This window comes from Microtus pennsylvanicus, chromosome 4 (assembly GCF_037038515.1).
Source record: "Microtus pennsylvanicus isolate mMicPen1 chromosome 4, mMicPen1.hap1, whole genome shotgun sequence".
Taxonomy (NCBI): Eukaryota; Metazoa; Chordata; class Mammalia; order Rodentia; family Cricetidae; genus Microtus; species Microtus pennsylvanicus.
In genome coordinates, this window is record NC_134582.1 from 21192229 (window position 1) to 21214527 (window position 22299).

Genomic DNA, 22299 nt, shown 5'->3' on the forward strand with positions numbered 1-22299 from the left:
AGTGATGAGTGTACAGAGGACCAAAATGGTCGTCTCTGGCAGATGATGTCATGGTGGGTGGAGGAAGGAAGAGGAAGGAAGGAGAAATGGAAAGAGGGGGAAAGGAAATGAGAGAGAGAGAGACAGAGAGAAGGGAGGAGGGAAGAGGAGTGGGGAGGAACAGAGAAGCAAGCCACCACCTTCGAAAAGATACCATCAAGTTAGGAATGTACCAGTCGTTATGAGCCAGCCATTTCCCAGATGCCCACCAGCCGACAGCCTAGCCCTTTACCACATCCCTCAGGGGTGGTTTTAGATCCGAATCATAACCAACTGTTGCAGAGACAGCAGCCACTCTGGTCTCTGCATTACTCCAGGGTGATCACGTTTATAAAAAGACTTGGTTAATTAGGGTATCGTTATTACTTAATTCCTCATTTGGCTTTCTTCCGCTTATGTGTCTTGGACTGATTAAAACCACTCTGGAACCATGTGTCATCCCTGCACTCAAGGAGGCAGGAGGATGACAACTTTGAAGCTAGTGTGGACTACAAGGGAGATTCAGTCTCCTTTAAAATATATATATCTCACTGGGCTGAGTGGATAAATTTTAACTGTTTTGTTTCCCTGGGAGTTCTTACATGAGAGAGATTAAGAAAAACCTATTATCACATCATCTGCCCCCCTCTTGTTGGTGTTAATCGGTTTGGAATGTTTGCCCCTCCCTGGTGCCTTTGAACTTGGGTGCTGGTGACAAAATGAGAGGACCTCCTGGCAGCTCTCCTCAATGTTGGGAAGCGTGGGAGAACAGGAGCAAAGGGCCTTGAATTGTGGCCTTGAATTTGTAAAGGGAGGGTTGGGAGTCACCCATGGGGCCAGTAGGCAATTCTGAGTCATCCCGGTGCCTTTTCCCCTGCCTGGTTCCTTTTATGAGCACTTGATAGGGGTTGCTAATTATCGCTCAGATAAAAGGTTCGTTGAATGAACCTTTTACTATATTCCCTGTATGTGAATATTTACTTAGCTGTTATTGCATGTCATATCATAGAACGCTCACCACCTTGGATAGAAATGTTCCCTGGGGAAGGGCCCTGGTTAGTAAATTCATAGTAATAGTATATCAGTCCTTCTACCTTGAGCACTTAAAGGAAAGCTAGACTTGAATCATATGGAAGTGTAGGTAAGGACTTTTGTCTTGGAGAACAGAGAAGGGATGGAAGCAAAGTATGATGGGATTTATAGATTTCTTTTAAAAAGTATTTCTAAAATGCACGGTGTGCATGATTCCAATCTGAGCACTCTGGAGGGCGAGGCAGGGTGATTGAGTGTCCCCAGCTAGCCAGAGATGCATAGCAAGACGGTGGCTCCAAAAAAAGGAACTAAGAAAATGATGTCCATAAACATAAACACTTTCTTCTTGTACTCAGTTCTTCAAACAGTGACATCTAGTGATTTCCAGAAGTTAACTAAGAAAAGGAAAGTAGAGAGAGTGTCTAGAATCTGAATTTGTAAGAGAGACATAAGAAAAAATCCACACCTCTGTTGACCTTCGCATAGACCACAGGAAGGCCGAACAGAGTAGCCAGTCTACACATGGTGGGAGGACGAGGGACACTTTTCTACGCTTGTCCCTTTGCACACTTTTGGTTTCGTGGAGAGTGGTCTTTCCACACGTAAAAGATGGCCTAAGTCAATGAGAATAGGAACAGGAGACCCTAAAAAGCTAAAAGCAAAAGAAAATAAATGAACCTATTTGTACAATCAGTGGCATTGTTGGAGGGAGCCTGGGACCTGTGGGACACAGAGCCTAGCTGGCTACTGGAGTCTGCTAGGGACTGGTCTTGGTGTTGGCACCTGGTCCCACTCGGACCCACGTTCTGCCTGATCCACCAAGATGTGACACGCTGTGCTCGAGTACTTACTGCCATGTGTCTGTAGTCTCTCCAGCCACCCGGTATTCTTTGCCATGATGAACTGTATTCCATAAACCATATGCCTGAATAAGCCTCTCCCCCTGTAGTCTGTTTCTGTTGGGTGTTGTTCTAGTTAGGTTTCTATTGCTGTGATAAATGCCATGACCAAAAGCAATCCGGGAAGGAAGCAGAGAGTTTATTTCGTCTTACAGCCTATAGTCCATCATGAAGAGAAAGCGAGGGGGTTAACTCAAGAGGATCCTGGAGGCAGGGCCTGAAGCAGGGGCCACAGAGGAGTGCTGCTCACTGGCTTGTTCTTCATGGCTTGCTCAGTCTGCTTTCCTATACAACCCAGGTGTAGTACCACCCACAGTGATGTCCCCTACCACATCAATCATCAGTCACAAAAATGTCCCCACAGGTTTCCAACAGGTCAGTCTGTTGAGACATTGTCTCAGTTGATATCCCCTCTTTCCAGATGATCCTAGCTTATATGAGTTGACAAAAAAACAACAACAAAAAAAAAAACTACCCAGGATGAGTGTTTAGTCACAGTGATGAGAAAAATAGCTAATCCCAGTGATAGAGGAGAATTACAAAGAAATACCAACTGTTTTAGTGTGCTATATAGTAATATTGGTAAAGCAATTTGAAAAAAAAACTAGATTCATTTTATCACTGAACAAATGAGGGTGGTTTGGGGCAGCCAAGGTTCTCATGGGATATAAGACACGAACTGCGGGAGGGGTAAGAGAACACTGTAGAGATCAGTTGGAATTTAGCTGTAGTTGTAAACTCAATCTGTAAATATGTATGTGTAAAGCATTCCAAATATTCTATGTGCATACACAGCACATCTGTATATCTGCATATAATAGTGAACTTTGCTCACCACAGGGTAAAGGAATGGACTGTGTACTGGCTGGTTTTGTGTGTCAGCTTGACACAAGCTAGAGTCATCAGAGAGGAAGGAGCCTCAGCTGAGGAAATGCCCCCATGAGATCCAGCTGCAAGGCATTTTCTCAATTCGTGATCAACTGGGGAGGGTCCAGCCCATGGTGGGTGGTACCATCCCTGGACTGCCGGTCCTGGGTTCTATAAGAAAGCAGGCTAAGCAAGCCACGGGAAGCAAGTCAGTAAGCAGCCCCCTTCCATGGCCTCTGCGTTAGCTCCTGCCTCCAGGATCCTTCCCTGTTTGAGTTCCTGTCCTGACTTCTTCAGTTATGAACGGCAATGTTGAAGTGTGAGCCAAACAAACCCTTTCCTCCCCAACTTGCTTTTGGTCATGGTGTTTCATCACAGCCATAGAAACCCTGACTGGACGGACAACCACTAGCAGTGGGCACATTCCTCCCTGAGATCATCTCTTCTCTTGCCATTGTCCTTTGTGAAGAACCAGGCCCATCTACAGAAAGGACAGACTAGAGGGCTGGGGTTATAGCTTGAGGCTGGAATATCTCATTGGTGTCCCAGAGTATGGAAATTCTCAAAGAACGATGACGACCTGTTTGTTACGGGGTACACTTTACATGAACTCCTGTCAACCAAATCTGGGTTGTTCAAACAGCAGTTGGCCATGAGAGATTATAAACCATCAGGAAAAGGGGGGACATGCACATTCACAACGATGGACCATAGATGGGCAGAAGGGAGATTATGATTCCAGTGTGTGGTCCAAGCTGGTAAACATGGAAGGGTGTTTGTGTTGGGAAGTCATCCTTTGTGGCCTTTATAATACAGGTTGTCTCAGGAGCGAACCACCGACGGATGCCACATGTGGTGGGCAATTCTGGAGGTAGAGAGATGGCTCACTTGTTAAGGGCATGTACTGCTCTTGGAGAGGATGGGAGTTCAGCACCCATGTCAGGTGACTCACGACCACCTGTGATTCCAGCTCCAGGGGTCCCAATGTCCCCTAGTGCCCCCTTCTGACTACTGTGGATTCCTGCACATGTGAACACATATACATACATACATACACATAAATAAAAATAAGATAGGTTTTATGAAAATTAAGGAAGATATGGGACCAGAAGGATGACTCAGGGGATAAAAGTGCTTGCCACCAAAGCAGGTGACCTGAGCCCGATCCACGGGACCCATGTGGTGGAAGGAGAAAACTAACTTCACAAGATTTTCTCTGACCTCCATGTACACACATATATAAAAACAAGTAAGTAGAGTTTAAAAAATTAAAAATAAAATGAAGAATGGGCTTGGGTGTGTCTCCATGGTAGCATTGTCTAGCGTAATGGGCACCCTGTGTTTGATCCCCGATACAATGAAGAGAATTAAGCTTCTGAATGCAAGTGAATGAAAATTAAATATTTGTGTATGTTGTAAAGCAAATTAAAGATGGAACAGTGTGGCCAACTGAGAACTGCCTGATTATAGAATGGATCTTGTATTAAGGAAAACAGCACTGCAGATGGCATTATTGGGTACAGGACAAAGCAGAGGTCTTATTACTGTTATTGTTCATGTTGAATTGGCCAAAGTTGACAATTATACCATGCTTACCTGGAAGTAGTTAGGCACAGGAGGATGGGACTTGACTTAACTTTGTGACTTACCCTCAGATGGTCCAGGGGAGAAATGTGCAAATCCGTGTGCTAGGAAGATCATGCAGGACAGGGCAGCCAGAACAGGACCTGTGTGTGTGTGTGTGTGTGTGTGTGTGTGTGTGTGTGTGTGTGTGTGTGATGTGTATGTGTATATGCACACATTTACATGTGCATATGAGCATAAAACAAATAGGAAAATATTAATAGCAGGTGAATCCGGGAGAATGATCCCTTCCCCCAACTCCGGGACTTCTAATGTGGAAACAGTCTGGTTACATGGTTGGTTGTCCCTGCTCTTTGTGAGAAATTGTGGCTATTGCTAACTTGGCATACCCTGTATTGGCTACAGTGTTCTAGAAGGCACCTTCTCTCTTGCAGATAGACTTTGAAAATTACCCCTGTATCTCTCTTGCCTTTCAGTGTTTGTGTGTGTGGTGTTCCCTCACTCCTAGAGGACAAACAAACCAAGTGTAGGGACCAATTTGGGGGTGAAACGGAGCTCACTTGCAATTCTAACTTTACCTACTGGCTGTATGGCACCAAGACATTGTTTTAACTTTCTGGAAGCCTGTTTCTTTGTCTTTCATTTGGGAATAGTAATGGCGCTTGTCTGGGCTTCCTCAATTTAGATCTCTAACAGGACTGAAGAAAATTCAGACTGGCTGACTGGGGATTGTGAACTGGAGAAGCCATGGTCCCTCCACTACAGCCCTGCCTTAGCTTCCAGAGTGAGTGATACCTAACAACATTTAATTAAGGACATTTTTGGCCTCTGGATTCTTGTTTTCAAACACATCATATTTTTAGGACTATTAGAATGGCTACGTTTCTATGGATTTCATATAATTTCTGAAATATGAATAACACATCTATATATATATATGCACATTTCAGAAAATTGACATTACTTACTGTTTCCCATATTATTTATTTTTATAAGGTTTTTAAAATTACATCAATTGATTGATTATAGATGTTTTTGTGTGTAGTTTGTGTGTGTGGAAACAATTTGAGAGAGCTGATTCTCTCCTTTCACAATGTGGGTCCTGGGAATTGAACTAAGGTCTTCAGGGTTGGTAGCAAATACTTTTTACACTTCCAGCCATCTTGCTCCACCCCGTTATATTTTTACAGATAGTATTTTCTGTGTATGGACTTTTTGCTTGCATGCATGTCTGTACACATTTGTGTAGACCCAGAAGAGGGCATTAGACATCCTGGAAGTGGAGTTACAGGTGGTTGTGAGGTACCATGTCGATGCTGGCAATCAAACCTAAGACCTCTGGAAGAGCAGCAAGTGCTCTTAACCTCTCTGTCACCTCTCCAGCCTCAGCACCCCACACCCGCACCATGTTAACCTCTCTGCCATCTCTCCAGCCTCAGCGCCCCACTCCTGTGCCTTGTTACTTTTGAAAATTTCTTCTTTATTGACAATGTCATACATGCCTATAATGTATTTTAATCATATTTATACAGACCTGCCTCTCTTTGATAGGATCTTTAAATGAAGTTAAAACTTAGATAAGAAACACCTTGGTGATATTACAATATGCAGCTGCAGCTTTTGTTCACCTGCTGGGTGGTGTGTGTGTGTGTGTGTGTGTGTGTGTGTGTGTGTGTGTGTACGCTCGCACGCATGTGCACTCGTGTGTAAGGCATAGTGTGGTGGAGACCATGCGAGGCAGAGACAGCATCTGGGCACCTGTGAGTCCTATGTAGTTGTCATCTCTGGAGTTGCTTTTTGTTCCATCGAAGCTAGAGATGGATAAGATTCAAACAGCAGTGCTCTAACTCCAGAGATCCTGGGGAAATGCAGGAGTCGCTACTGTCTGGGAGTCGTTAGATGGCCTTTGCTTCAGCCAGCCTTCTAAGGAGCTAGGAGCTAAACTTCCCTTTGGGAGCTGGCCTGTGTAAACAGGTGAGGTGAACACCTGACCAGGGAGGGTCCCTGGCTTGAGAGCAGCAGATAATGAATTAATCAAACATTAAACATATATGCAGATAATCAAAAACGAGCTCTATTAAGTCACGGATGTGAAGTTGCCAAATCACGGGATATGGTATGGAAGACTTTTTTTTTCTCAGCTGGATTAAAAACAAACACTGGACGGTCCAGTCCCTTTATCAAGGTCTTTCACTCCTGAAATGTGAGCTTGGTTATATAATGTCTGAATTTTAGTCTGTAAATGGGATGCTGGCCTAGAGAGAGTTCTGTAAGGTAGTCCCAACAGGACTGTGCTGCCTGACTGTCTAAACGCATTCAGCACTGGGCTTTCCTATTTACAGTTACACATTGCTGATAAACAACCAAGGACTATTTTGGTCTGGCCGGTGTAGTGTGTCTCAGGCTGGCAAGGCCACCCCGGTATATTGTGGCAGAGGTGTCAGATGTGAAGCCCATTTCTAGTTCTGAAAAATAACACGTCGTCTTTCTGAAACTGAGTTTCTTATACAAAGTTACTCTACGTGACACTGCCAGTGTTGTGTGTTAAGTTCTTAAAGTCTAAGTTTTGTGACGTGTCGCGGAGACCTAATAAAGGTGGTAATGGATCCGCGGGTGGCAGCTTTGTCCTGAGCAGCTGCTCGACTGAAATATTTAATGTCTCCCTCACTACTAGGGTGACACTTTCCTGCCGCCTGAGCACGCAGGTTACCAGCGAGGCATTCCCTTGGCTATTAATGATTCAACAAGCAAAGGGCCATTTGAGCCCAGTGTGGGCAGCCGTAGCTTAGCTATTCTGAAGTGTCAACTGGCAGTGGGTTTGCTTCTCCTGGTGTCAACTCCTCCTATGTACGAACAGCAAAAGCTAATATTAACAGTGCCTGCTCACTATCTCATGAGCTTCACATGTATCAATCATCCCGTCCTGTGTCACCCTTTCAACAGCGAGAGGCGGGTGTGCACTGGAGTGGTGAACACTCGTAATTCTAGTGCTCAGGAAGCAGAGGCGGGAGCATTCAGGATTACAGGCCAGCCTGGGCAAATTAGTGAGCCTGTCAAAAAGAAGAAAGAAAGGGAGGGAGCGACGGAGGGAGGGAGGGAGTAAGGGGAAAAGGGAGACAAAGAGGGAGAAGGGGGAGACATTGGAGGCTAGCAATGCTAGTTCTCCTGAGACCACACAGCTTTTTGGGGCCCGCATTTCTTTGCTCAGGAGCTCCCATGCCGACTCTGGGGAATGAAAGAGCTTGGACTTGATTCCAGATTCAGACTCCTGACATGGACCAGACTGGCTGTGTGACCTTGAGAAAGCCACACAGCCCCTTCTCAGTCTCGCCTGCTCCCGTGGTCATTCACACCTCACGTTTGGGGGTGGAGCTTAATGTGATTAAAAAAGAAAAAAAAAGGTGGGAACAGTATGTGAGGGGAAGTGGGTTGTCAAAAGAAAATGAACGTACAAAATCGAGGCAACGCAGAAAGTTCCAGCTGGTTCAAAGAGCGAATGTGCTTCCTGGGAACTGCCTGGCGCGAGTCTCCCTGGCTCACAAATACTGCTGCTTCCTGTGAGGCTGACGCTCTCTGAAATGTTCAGCTGTGGCTTACAGAGAGAGAGAGAGAGAGAGAGAGAGAGAGAGAGAGAGAGAGAGAGAGAGAGAGAGAGAGAGAGAGAGAGAGAGAGCGCCTTTTTTAGTTCTTTATGAAGAGCTCTATTATTTTAATACCCAACTTCTCTAGGGAAGTCTGTGGCTACATAAAGCATATGACTCTTTCTAAGCTTGTGAATCCTCATGTGCCATGTATGGTGACCTAATGTACTCTGGGAATGGTGTATTTCAGTGAGTAAATACAGGAAGACTTCAGACATAAAGAAAATTAAAAATAGCAATGGCTGCTCCCCCTTAGCCATGGCCGTGGCCGCTGCTGTCCATTTATATTGTGCCTCTACCCACTTCCTCCCTGCCCCCAAAGCAAACGGAGTCAGTGCCTCTTTCTGTTTAACTTGGTTTCGAAATTCGGTGTGTTTCACCTCTTCATACCTTGATGCAACTATGAAAGGTCGCTTGCTAAGCAGACTTTGAGGAAAGCAAAAAATCCAACTTCAGCAATGAGGTCACTAGCTGCAACTTTCTCCCTGATGGCGCAAGAGTGCCTTTGCTTTGTCTGGCTTCACGAGGGTCTTCTGAGTGCTTTACTGATTTGGAGCCTGGAGGTTGATTTGTATAGGGCGTCTTAGATGAACGCTCACACCCTGGGCTCATAGCGTGACCACAGGGTTTGGACTGAGAGCTCAAGACCTGGTTGTTTGGTTTTCTCTGTATATCAAGAACTCTAAGAACAGGATACAGCACTGAATTCTGAACTCAAAAGGTCTTTATTGATGTCTTCCACTCAGGGGAGTAATCAAACATCAATCAAACCATTGCTTTTCTGTGACATCAACTAGGTCAAGGGTTTTGGTAGGAGGAAAGTGTAATATAAAGGCTACTATTTCTATTTGACCCTGTTTTTAGTTGAACACTCCCAAATATACTAAGCTTCCTGTAGTTCACAATAAACTGAGGTCTACTGGAAGAGAAAACGTTATGAACATTCTGGTATCATGCGCACTTCTTCTTTGATTATGCTCCTCACACAGTAGGTCTTTGAGTTCTATGTATTTTCTTAATGTGCCATGGGGTCAAGATTGAGGTTCCTAAGAACCCTGCAGAGTAAGCACCATGTCTCATAAATGGGCAGCTGGAGGCTCACTAAGGACATTTTGCCCTAAGTTCTGCAGGGGATTAAGTAGCACAGCAGAGATTTTTAGCTCCTGCCTGTCTCTTCTCCTGTCCCCAAATGAAGAGTCCTTGAGTCTAGATTCTCCCCCACTTGGGAAGAATCGTGGGACAGGCATGGCTGTTAGTCTCAGGTTGTGACAGCCACAGTATGAGGAAGCAAAGAATTGACCAGGCAGAGGGCTGTTGGCCTGTAAACAGCAAGCCATTACGTGGGAATCTAAGGATCTGAAAACTGAATTGGAGAGCCTTGTTGCCCCTTGAGAGTCCCGACGGATGGTCAGGGGCAGCAGATATTGTAGCCTGCAGTAGGCAGGCCTGAGCAGATATTGTCTCTCCAAGTTTTTACGCAGATGTGGAACTATTATTAGTTTCCATAATGGAGGGCTACCTGTAGCTTTGAGACAATACCAAATCTCACAGACTCCCACTTGACCAATGGTAGCCATTTCCTAAGAATCTTTTTATTCTGACTTCAGAATTTGAGCTGGATAGCAAAATTAAAACCATCCTGAATGATTCTTATGCTAGTCTAAGCTTGCTGGTAGCTTTCAGAACATGGAAGTCCCCACAGGATACAGAGACACGTGAACATGCGCATAGTGAGCTGCATAGATCCCCACATCTGGTTCTCTTGGGTAGGGTATAGTCTATAAAGCTAAGCTAGGAAGCCATTATGCACAGCTCTCCAAGGAGCATCATAAAGAGTAGGGATGGGCTCTGTGCCTGTGGTAAGGTGTCAGCCAGGAGGGTCGCACTACACAGACCCTAGTGGAGAAGGACAATGTGGTGGCTTTCTTTGTAGCCTAAACACCAGCTTCGGGTCTTGGGTAGATCAGTTGTTCACTGGTGAATATACCCAGAAGGCAAGAGTAACAACTGTAGTATTTGAAGGCATGCCATTGTACGCTTAGGTTACGACCTAAAGTGCTTTTAAAACATGCTTTGAAAATATTGTAATTAGCTTTATATGAAGTAAAGTCCAAACCCACGAGACATTGGAAGGCTTTTTCAGATGTTTCCTGGAGTTACGTAGTATGCAATCACCTCGAATTTATTCCTGACTCCTGCGTCCTGCTCCATGGAATACTTAAACCCTTTCAATTATTTTTGAAATTTCTATTTATCCTTTTTTATTTATTTTTTTTTGAGTCATGGTCTCCTATAGCCAGTCATGTAGAATCACTTTAAACTTTCTGTATACAGCCAAGGCTGGCCTTGAGTTCTTGATCCTCCTGTGTTCATTTCCAGAGTGCTGGAGTTATAGGTGTGAGCCACGTGACCAGCTCTTTTTTTCTCTTCTCATACTAATCCCATTTTCTTTTTTGCTTTCAAAAAAAGGACTCTGTGTAATCAAAAGGATTAATATATTGAAATATCAAGTTCAGACCAATTGGAGTTGTTCCTTGTTAAACATATATTCCTGGTACTGATATTCAAAGCCTATTTTTTAAAAAAGGTTTATTTATTGAGTGTATGAATGTTTTGTTTACATGCATGTCTGTATACTACATGCACATCTGGTTTCTCAGAGGTCAGAAGAGGACCTCAGATTCTCTGGAATTGGAATTATGGGCAGTTGTGGGCTGCCACATGGGTGCTGGGAATTGTGTCCTTTGCAAGAACAAATGCTCTTAATCCCTGGGTCCATCTGTGCAGCTCCGTGGCATTGAATTTTCTAGTGGACAAGTAGGGATTTACACATTGGGTGGAGGTAGGCAGATGGTCCTTGTATTGACGGGAGAGCACAGACCTCCAGACAATCCTGCCAGAGCCTGCTTCCTCCCACACCTACTGACCATGATAATGAACCATGTTTCCTAAATAAAGGAAAGGCCAAGTTTCCTGACTCCATTTAGAATTCTACTGTATGCCTTCCCCAGAATCAGATTCATGGGGAGAGGGGCAATATTTTAAATTAGTTTCACATTATACAATATTGTAAAAACTTATGTGATACCATTAGTCATAGTCAGATCAATGTTCTGAATCATTTTTGGATAACAAGAGGGTTAAAGAAATGAATTTTTGGCAGGGCAGTGGCAGCCTTTAATCCCAGCCTGGTCTACAAAGCAAGTTCTGGAACAATCATGGCTGCATAGAGAAACCCTGTCTCGAACCCTGTCCCCACCCTCATGACTCTTCTGTGTTATTTTATTTACGCTCAAAGTTATATTTATTTTTAACCCAGCTAAATGCTGGGTCTGTCTGTGGAGACAAGGGAGAATGAAAGAATAAAAACAAAATTCAAACACATTATAAATGATTTAGAGTTTACTTCAGAGTTTAAAAAACTATATATTCTCTCTATACCTTTGGGTGGAGGTTGGGCACTGATACATCAAAGCCAAGTCTTCATCACCCCATATTATCGCCTCCCCAAAGAAGCACACAGAAATTTAAAAGGGAAGTTGATATTAATGGACAGGAAGAACTACCACAGTAGAAGAAAGTTCTAGAATAAACTTGCCTTTCTTTTCGTTAACATGTATTTTTTTTTAAGAGGTGGGATAGAAAACTGATTCAATCGGCATGTCTCTGAGATCTCCAAATATTTGGAAGCCATTATATCAAATATTTGGAAGACATTTTAACAAATATTGGCTAGTTTTGTGGGTACATATTTTCTCTGAAAATGCAAATCAGAATGTGTGCCTGTGCAAAAGCCCCGAATTTGTCATCTGGATTTGAGTAACCAGTCATTATTTGCACGAAATATTAATTTTTTCTGTTATTTCCTCCACATAACACTTCTAAGGGGCAAAGACACGTTTCAGAATCAGTTAATTAAAAGAGGGGGAAGAAAGCGTCATCATCGTCTAGATCTCATTGTAGCATTAGACAAGCTGGCAGCGTTTTCTTCTGTGTCCACAGCCGTGGGGGATGTGGACTCCTAATCCACGGATGCAGAGCGACAAACCTGTAGCTATAACATCCTCGGCTGGGAGGAATTTAGGACTTTTTAAAACTTCTCAAAATCGGAAGTGACACGCCGGAGCTGTGTGTGTGTTTTCAAGGGCCTCTGAGAAATAGGTAACTGAGTGGCTTCAACAACGACAATGTGATGTCTCTGCTCTCAAGGCTGGGCCTTCGGTACACCCCTGCCGATTCCATGGGCTTGCGTTAATATCATCTCAGTCTTCACAAGTGTGCTTTGTGTCTGTCCGTCCAGCTCTGCCATACTGGACCACTTCCCACCATAATAACCTCATCTCACCTCGTTGCATCTGCTAGAGCCCTAGTTCTTTCTCTTATTTCGTTTAGTTTGTGTGGCAGTGTGGTGTGTCCTCAGGCTATAGACTCTGGTGTAGATTAAAAGAGAAGTTTGCTTTAGCAATTTGCTTTTTTGAAGTACCTTACACATGGTTGAAGCTACGCTGTAACTGAACATAGCGGAGGGAATTCTCCAGGGAGGCGTGGACATGCCTATAAAACACCCGACACCCCCTTTATATCCTTCCCCTTCCTTGGTTCTGAAGAGGTCAGCCCTTGAGGGGAGACAGGGAGAAGTGTCAGGTCTAACACAGATACAACTTTGTATCTCTGGGTCATTTGTCTTCCAAGCTGTAAACTGGATTAATTATGCTTTATTTAGCTTACTCCAAAGTGGCATCATTAGGTACAATTAAGGCAGCAGATGCCTCGGTTAAATGCATAGGCTCTGACAGGGACCTGCACACCATAATCAACTCTATGTCCTTGAGCAAAAACTTGCTCCTCTTGCAATGTTAGTTTCTCATCTGTAAAATGGGGACACGAATTTTGTTCCTTTCTAAATGGAAAAAGATAATTAATGTCAAGCACAGTGCGGAGTGATACATAGACTGTGTAGTCCGCCCTGTGAAAATGCTCAACACCTTCATCTCCGGAGACTATCGAGATCATGGGAAGTCCTCTCCCAGAAGCATTACCAAATCTCTCCCGTCTATCAGGTACCCAGGACACACTTAGAAACACCCCTGTCAATTGCTCCAAACCCCCAAGCCTGGTTAGAATGGGTAGGAGACTCTAACTCCTGCCAATCAAAGTCTTTCGAAGAGACAAAGAGGCAGCTAGCTCTGTGTTCACAGTGGGATCAGGCGCGGAAGTTAAGGTGTGAGTTCTGCTGTCGTCGATGCGATCGTCCCCTAAGCCGAGTCAGGTGCAGCAGATGAGATGGCAATGCCCGTCAGGAGTGGCCCTCATCCCTTAGACTGCCGGCATCTGGAATTTATGAAGGTGCTAACTTTAGGATGAGGAGGGAAATGAGGTTCACAGACAGGGCCCCATGGGTGGCTCTCACGGCGGGGAGGGGGAGGCTCAATTACACACATGATTGTGTTTACTGTGTTGATGACCTGTGGTCATTTAAATTCTGAGCTCTGTGGATCTGTATTTTCAGTTTTAAGCCATGGTTTGGATGTGAGTTACTAAAAAAAGCTGGGTGGCATCCCTGAGGAAAAATGGTAATTGTATTGTGTGAGAGAAGAAGGCCGGCAGTGAACAACCTCAGGTGCCGTCCCTCAGGCACCATCTACTATGTAAAAATAATTTTATTACAGCTATTTATTTGTGTGTGTGTGTGTGTGTGCGTGTGTGTGTGCGTGTGTAGAGGGTATGCAAGTACCATGATGTGTGCGTGAAGGTTAGAGGGCAATTTGTAGGTATCTTTCTCTCCGTCTGCCATGCAGGTCCTGGGAATGCAACTCAGACTGACTATCAGGACTGGGCTAGCACCTTCATCCACTGAGCCGTCTGTCATTCCCTCATCCCAGTTTTTGACAGGGATTCTTATTTTCCTGTCGTTATTTACCAAGACTGACTAATGAGCTGCCCACCCCTACCCCACCTTCAGCTCTGGGGATCTTTGGCCTCTGTCTCACCAATACTGTCAGGCACACGGCCAGTTAGGCACTCAAGGTCAGTTGTCCTTAGTGACTGCAGGGCAGTCATTGGAGGTCAATGGTTTAGGATTGTTGTCCTTGTTCCTTGGACCAGCAAGGTCTCCGGGAGGAAGAGCTGGTGCAGATCAGATTGCCTGTAGCTTGTGACCCTTGGAGGAAGATCCAATACAGAGCACAAAGTCTCTTTTCTCCCTCCCTGACTTGCAAACCAGCCATGCTCTGAGCACAGAGGCCACCTCTGGATGCTGTTGCTGACCACTTAGACTGCTGTTTCTGCTTCAGTCGTTGTTTGAAAAGAGGCTGATGCTGAGAGTTTAGGGGAGCATGTAATCCTAATGCCCTGGAGTTTGGGGGGACATATTATCATGGTGCCCTGAGAGAACTTTCCTCTGCCTATAAAAACATTGTCTTAGGGTTCTGTTGCTCTGAAGAGACACCATAACCAGGGCAACTCTTATAAGGCAAACATATCTAACTGGGGCTGACTTATATTTTCAGAGGTGTGGTCCTTTTACATCAAAGAGGGGCACAGTGTGTGCTGGAGGCTCTAAGAGCCCTACATCCTGACCCACAGGCATCAGGAAGTGGTCTCAGTGTCACACTAAGTGGTTTGAGCCAGGGAGATCTCAAAGTCCACCCCCACAGTGACAACTTCCTCCATGGATTAATCGAAAAGATACAGTCACAGCACAACTTTGGGCTCCCCCCAACCCGACTTAATACTACAATATATTTCCTGTATTTTGACTGCTGTAATTTTAAAGACTATATTGAAATAATCAGTGTCTAAACACCTATCTTTTCCCAAGGAACTGTTGATAATTAATGTTCTCAGAGGGAGAGGGTCAGCAGTATAGTCGCTGGTCAGTTTGCAATGCCCCTATAAATAATCTATCACTTCTGCCCTTGTAAGCGCCCCCAGTTAAACTGATTCACACACATAAAAAGAGGTGACTACTGAAGAGGGACTGACTGGGAAGAGGAAGGGGACAAGAGAGGGGAATGGGAGGTCAATATGACCAAAATACATACATGCATGAAAAATGTCATAATTGTTATGTGTAATTAATATATGCCCAGATCTGGAAAGATGCATCAGGAATTGGGTGTGTACTGCTGTTGCAGAAGGCCTGAGTTTTGTTCCCAGCACCCATGTTGGGCAGCTCACAAATGCCTGTAACTCCAGCTCCAGAGGGATTCAGTGCCTTCTCCATGGGCATCTGGACTCATACCCACACGGCTTTCAAGTGGCTTCCGCTCCTGCTTTTCCACAAACAATACATATTTTGCACAAGTTGAGGTTTTTTGTTGAATTTGTTGGAAGTTCTGAACGACCTTCTTGGCTCAAATATATCTTTGTATTGCTTTACATAAGGGAAGTGCAGATTTCAATGTGAATACGGGGGGGGGGAGTTGTCATCTTTATCTGAGCCAACATTAGATACCACTGTTAAATATGCCGCATAAAGCGGTGTCTTTGGTGAGCAACAGCTTGCCTTCCTGTCCTTGCTAGTGAGAATAATCTTGTCCTTGTCTGTTTGTTATTTCTGTTTACATACCACGTCTGTCCTTCTATTGAAACAAGCTGTTCCTGTTGAACCTGGATGGGGAGCCTAAACGCTCTCTGTGCAGATGGAAAGCGGTAAGCGTCTGCTCTGGAAATCCACGCCAATGATTACATCTTCCTATTGTACTCGTAGCTCAGGGACTTCCAACCTCACAGGTTAGCAAACTCGGTCCGTCCGCAGCTTCGTTTTCCCCTGGAGGTCTTTTCCTCCCTGTAACTACAATTACAACCTCCCTTGGACTTTCTAGTATTGAAACAGGAATATAATTTTAGAACCTAATTTCAGTGGCAATAGTAATGCATTAAAAAAAGAAAAAAAAAGAAAATGAAACTGTTGTGCCTAGCCAGCAGGACAAAGGGAAAATGCAAAAGCAGCAACGCTCTTCTCGAGTTAACTTTTATCATTTATCATAAAAGCATGTCCTGGATTGAGGCTGAGTCTCCAAAGTAAACATTTGGGGGAATTTTAACACCATTGCCTTCTGGGAAGCAGGTCTAGTCTTTTGTATACTTTCTCCTCCTTACTTTTCCAGACAAAGGAATGGAGGCCCCACCCTGTCTTGATTTTAAGCACATTGTTTCTGGCTGCCCCCAGCCTAGTTTGGGCCTGGATCTCTCTTACTACAGAGTCAGCGTACCACACAGAATGCTTCAGCTGGTCTCCGCTTCTTATTGACTGTTAACAGATGAGGAATGGGGATCAGGAGCTGTTCAATGTCCTGCGGCTTGAACACTCACCCTGCCTGCCTGCTGTCTCCCACCCTCAGCCCTAGCAGAAGGATGAGGGACGGTCACATGCCTCCCTCTGGCAGACACCACCAGTGCGGTGGGCAGTCCCTGAAGGGAGGCATCATGGAGGCCACAGGGGTTGTTGAAGGTAATTCCAGCCAACCTCTAAACCTCCTCTGGCTCTCGCCCAAGGCAGGTACTTTTTCCTGCCTCTGCCTCTATGTTCTGGTTGTTCCTCATTCCTGAAAATCCCCATGCCCACCTCCTTCTCACCCGAGTTCCTAGAACTTCTGCAACTACCATATTGTCCGGCTCAAAAATACTGAGGAAGTAGCCGTCAGCCTACAGCGTGTAAATGGGAAAGACTTTTAATTCTTATGGCTCGCTGACAGTTTGAGGCATTTTTGTGTGTCCTTCATTTCTTTTGCCTAGGCCTCTCTTGGGCCTCATGATGCTCTAGGTAGGTCTATAGTTTGGCTCTTGAGTTTCTTTTGAAAGCTGGTAGGTGGAAGGCTCAGTCCCCAGCCTGTGGCTGCATTGGGAATTGTTTGAACCTTCAGGAGGTGGAACCCTGTAGAAGGAAGTTAGGCCCTTGTGAACATCTCGTGAAAGGAATATTGTGACCGCACTCTCTTCTGGTCTGTCTCTTTCACTTCCTGGCTGCCGCGACTTAAAGGAACCTCCTTTCCCATAGTGTTCTGTCTCACGTGCCCCCCCCCACCCCAGATAAAAGCTAATCACAGTGGACTGCAGCAAACCTTTCTTCTTTCTCAGTTGATCATCCCAGGCATTTTGTCACAGTGACAGAAAGCTGATTAACATTTAGCCTTGGCGTTCTTGAGTGGCAGAGAAGCTCAGTACTCCGTGAATTGAGCTTGAATTGCAATGACTCCACTGTATTCCATAATTTCACAGCTCATGTCTGTGGGGAGAGGACTGGTGTCCAAATGACCCTACTACCAGGAGCTCAGGAATCTTTGGCAAGTTACTGGGCACTGCACTTATCTCCTTGGTAGAATAACAGGGCTAATGCCTAGCAACGCGCCTCGGGATATTTCCACCCCAGCTATAGGAGGCAATGTGTGTGGGAGGACACTCGGCACACCATCAAACTGCCCAAGAAGGAATCATCAGTATAAGGGTATGAAGAGGAACCAATGACAGAGCTGGACAAAAACCCCTCCCACTTCACCCAGGGGGTGAAGACAACCTGCCTTCAGAAAGGACCAAGTGTGTAGGGTTTCCACACCTGTTTTTTTCCATGGTTGTGACTCAGGGTGAGAGTAGGAAATTGAATCAGATCAGGGGTGGGCTTCTGAGCCATGAGGTGGAGCTCCAGCACAGAGAAGCCTTTTATTGGGAGCGAGGATTGTGGCTGAATTGTCTCCATAGTGGTGATGTCATGGTGCCTTTGTTTCATGTTAGCAGGCTGGCTTCTAGGTTTGTAGGCTTTGACTTGGAGAGAAAATAAATGCAATCCTGTGTGTGCTAGGAACTGCACTCAGATTGTTTTCTGAATAGCGCAAAGTTGGATTTTAATCTCTGTCTTGGATCTGTTTTATTACCATTGCCTCATGTGATTCCTTGTCTAATTATAACTGCCAACAGGCTTGTCAGATTCCACTTTCAGGAATGTTAGTCGTATTCCAGAGTATATTACGTGTCAGGGCTCCCCAGGATAGAAAGAGACTTCTACTTCCCTTTTGATGAAGGCTTGGGATGCTGTTTAATTAATTAATTAATTAATTAATTACTTATCTCTGTTTTTTCAAGACAGGGTTTCTCTGCATACCACTGACTATCCTGGAACTCTCTCTGTAGACCAGGCTAGCCTCAAACTCAGAGATCTACCTGCCTCTGTCTTTTGGGTTCTGGAATTAAAATTGTGCACCACTGATAGGTTGAAATGCCCACTTGCCACAGCCCAGAATCACATCAGAAGAGCAGCTTATTTCAATTCCCTAGATCAAACCGACCTGTGGACATGTCTGTGGGGGTTGTCTTGCCTGTTAATTGACGTGGGTACCAGGAGGTGGGGTCATTGGAGACCATCTTATGCTCTGCATCTTGAGATAAAACCAGTCTTCTTTAGAATAGAATACATGGCCAAGACCATGTGGCATAATACGCAAAATATAAGTGCATACTCAGACATCCTGATGACTGTTACGTTAAACATCATCATCAACAGCATTATCCATGGTAACCAAGCGACACCAACCTGGGCTACACAGTGAGTTTCAGGCCAGCCAGCCAAGGCTAAAGACTGGCTGTCTCAATCATTCCCCATGTTTTAAAAAAAAAGAAAAAAAGAGACCTTTTCTTTTTAAAAGCTTTATTAATCTATAAAAAAAAGACTAATGAGTGTAAGCAAAAATGAATGTTCTGTGTCTCCCTGTCTGACCTTGGGTCTCCCGGGACATGAACTAACTCTATAACAAAGATGAAATTGAGTGGGGCCGTAGGTTTTGCCTGCATCTAGGTTCCCATCACTACTATGAATGCAAATAGCCCAACTTGCCTAGTGCTGGTAAAACTTGGTTTGGGTTTGTGCCTATTCTCCCCCTCCAACCCATTTTAAATCTAGATGTCTATGACAGCATCAGAAACTCCTGTTTTTATCAAGTCAACTCCATGGGGTTTTGTTGTGATGGCACAATGCTAACCTCTCCTGCATAGGTTCCCTTTCCTCCCCTTCAGGGCCACCCCATCTAAAGAGTAGTGACTCCATTCATTTCTTAACACCGCAGGTATTGGGTAGTCAGGTGCTCAGATGCTGGGCTGTTAGAGGGGACTACAGAAATCCTGCTCTTTATCCCTCCTGTCTTCTGGGCTTTGTGGCCTTAGAGCCTGGGTAATTCACAAATGTGGAAAATCTGGATAGCAAGTCCTGGTAACAGGTGTAGCTTCATTGGGTCACAATGTTGACGATTCATGTGATGTCAATGTTCATATCTCAAACAGGAAGCCAGAGAGGCTGGCTGGCCCAGACTTGGGTTTCCCAACCATCCTCTTCAGGGAACTAACCTTAGTCCTTTACGAGGGCCTAGGGCTCTTTCTAGACCCGGACTCTTAATGGCCCTAGACTCTCCCATACACGAACCCTTGGGGAAATGAAAACCCTATCTAAACCACAACATCTGGTAGGCTCGCATGAAGCACACTAAGGTGCCTTTTCTTAGGAAGCTGTTCAGTGCTAAGAGACGCCTTTAGTGGGAGATTTAGTCTTTGTCTTGGAAGTCTTGATCCCTCAAGAACAAGGAAAAACAGGGCATGGAATTTAGCATTCACACACCCTGGGGATTCACAAGTGTTAGTTGTCTATGTTAACTCTTTACAGCCCTTGAATGACAAAGTTGTCCCCTTCCCTTTTCTATGGGAAATGTGACCTTCCAAAATGTTAAATTACGCACTGAAGTTACAAGCTAGTGCATATTGGAGCTGAAGATTGTGTATACTATTTTTGTTCTTGTTGCCTATCAAGTTAAACTTTTAGGTCATTAACTGTGGATAATTTGCATGTCTATGAGGAGGTGCTCTGTAAAAGGGACAGAATGCAGCAAAATATAGCCCAACAGAGGAAAGTCACGATTCTCTGCTTCTTCCTTTTTCTCTCTAGGTAGTTTCAGTTTGCCAGCAGAATGAACACAGAAAGAGACTCAGAAACAACATTTGATGAGGATTCTCAGCCTAACGATGAGGTGGTTCCCTACAGTGATGACGAAACTGAAGACGAACTTGAAGATCAGGGGCCTGCACTTGAGCCAGAGCAGAATCGCATCAACAGAGAAACAGAGAACAAGCGGGAGACATTCCGGAAAGGTGACTGGGTGAAGGGCCTGCTGATGGCGGATGTGTGTGGATGCTTTATGGGTCGTAGGAGATGTACCAAAGTTGGCTGATACATTTCATGTGGTCTAGGAGGGTTTCTTCCTTCTTTGATGCCCTCCTAGGATGGGACTGAGCAAGACCCATCACCCCCAGTGTGACAATGCATGTGACAATATCTGACAAGTTCTGTCGAGAAATTAGAAGGTTTTGTTAGTGCTTATATTTAAAAAATAGTATTGTGTGTAGAAGAATCAACTTGCTACTGCATTCAGGAATCTAAAAGGTACACACGCCAATCATAATCATAAATATTTTTTCAAAAGATTTGCCTTGCTAAATTGTTAGCATAAGTTACTAATAACCAGTGAATGGAGACATGTGCATATCAATTGATGTGGCTCCATTAGGAATTTATACCTGAAGCTGGGGAGGTGGCTCAGTGGGCAAAATCACTTGCTGTGCAAGCATAAAGACTTGAGTTCAAATCCACAGCACCTATGTCAAATGCAGGGTACGGCCACTCACATGCCTGTAACCCTAGTTCAGTTAGGCCAAGGAGCTGGGGGCTTGTTGGCTGCTGGTCTAACTCCAGGCTCAGTAAGAGATTTTGTCTCCAGGAACTAAGGCAGAGAGTGATAGAGTGAGACACCTGATGTCTTCCCCTGGCCTCTGCATAACATGCACACACATACCTGCACCTACGGTTGATCATACACTATATACTTATGTGTCTTGTGTTGGCTCATGGCCCACAAATAGATTAACAAGAGCAATATTCACGTGCAGTGTTCACACTGTGCTGAAATAAATGTGCTTTGGCGAATCTTCAGTCTGAGGGTATCACTCTTGGAAATGTCTCTTTTCTCTTTTCATTAGCGGTCAGGGGATATGATATGGATGTCCCATCTGTGGATGAGCACACTTCACTGCATTTTAACCAGGAGTAAATTTCTGCACTATCATCCACTGCATGAAACTTCTCTATTGAACCGAAAGAGCAGCACTAAGCAAGGGGTAAAGAGATACAGATTTAGAAAACCCTTTCATCACTATGTCCATTCAGGAGAATAGAAAGTTCAACTCTGTGGTCTGTAAACGCCTCAACCGTTGGTTCTTGGGTTGATCTGCAGCTCCAGGCACACATTTCCATCAGTGGAGTAGGGGCTTAAATCCGAGCAGAGAGCGGTTGGTTTCCAGCACAACATTCATGCCACTATTAAGCTCTTGGTCATATCTTGCCAAGCTGGCCATTATTGCAATTCAGAGTTCACAGCTGAGTGAGACTATTGACGGCTTTCTCCACCCAGCAGCCTTCAACGCACCTTCTAGTATTAAGAGAGCTAGCCAGCAGGGGAGAAACTTCCTGTTCAGTCCCAACCTGATTTCTCCAAGACCTGTAAGCAATGTGTGTAGGACATAAGGAATTTTTTTAAATGGGTCTCTACTTGCCACGAAGGGCCAGTCTGCAGTGGCCTATGCCTCTTGCCTGAATCAGGCCAGCTTCAGACACAGCAATATAGATGGGGAGCTTTTCATAGAATAGGGCAGACAAGAATCGTCTTAGGCTTTGCAGGCCACACAGTCCTGTAGCAACTGCTCTACTCTACCAGCAAAGTGACCGTGGACAGTGGTAGGAAGTGACTGACTTTTGTCCTTATACTTTGCCCCATGGCTTTATTGGTCCCTGCTGCCTGCCCCACCCTGACAAGCCAATGAGGCCTAGTCTTGTGGCCTGACTGCTCCTGACAAAATTGAATCTCTTCTCTTTGGACCCCAGGCGTGTCTACAATTTGGATTTATTTTTTTCCTTGCTGACAGTCAGATTCTAGCAAGAGGAACAGTTTTTCATGGCCGAGTATTTCCCACTCTGACTTCCAGCCTTGCAGGTGGCCTCCCCAGCTCAGCACAAGATCCTCTGCTTCCCCTGAAGTTGCGCCCATGTTTCCCTCCAGGTTTTCTACAAGCCTTTGTTTTCTCCCCTGCCACCCTCTGCCCCCTACTTTCCTTTTTTTGTGGTCTGGATCCATTCAAGCGTTTGTCCCCCTCCTCAACGGTTTTCACCTAGAGAAAGCGACAAGTGCCAGGGGTATCAGCACATATCTATAATCCCAGAACTCAAG

At 44.9% G+C, this 22299-nt stretch overlaps 1 protein-coding gene across 1 annotated transcript in view; it reads left to right on the forward strand.

Annotated features, from left to right (window-relative positions):
* Atp8b1 (ATPase phospholipid transporting 8B1) overlaps positions 1 to 22299 on the forward strand; it is a 113546-nt gene that overhangs the window by 29699 nt on the left and 61548 nt on the right. The window contains exon 2 of the mRNA XM_075968479.1: positions 19968 to 20170. Within this exon, the coding sequence (XP_075824594.1) occupies positions 19990 to 20170 (181 nt within the window). The 5' untranslated portion in view covers positions 19968 to 19989. The remainder of the gene's footprint in view (positions 1 to 19967; positions 20171 to 22299) is intronic.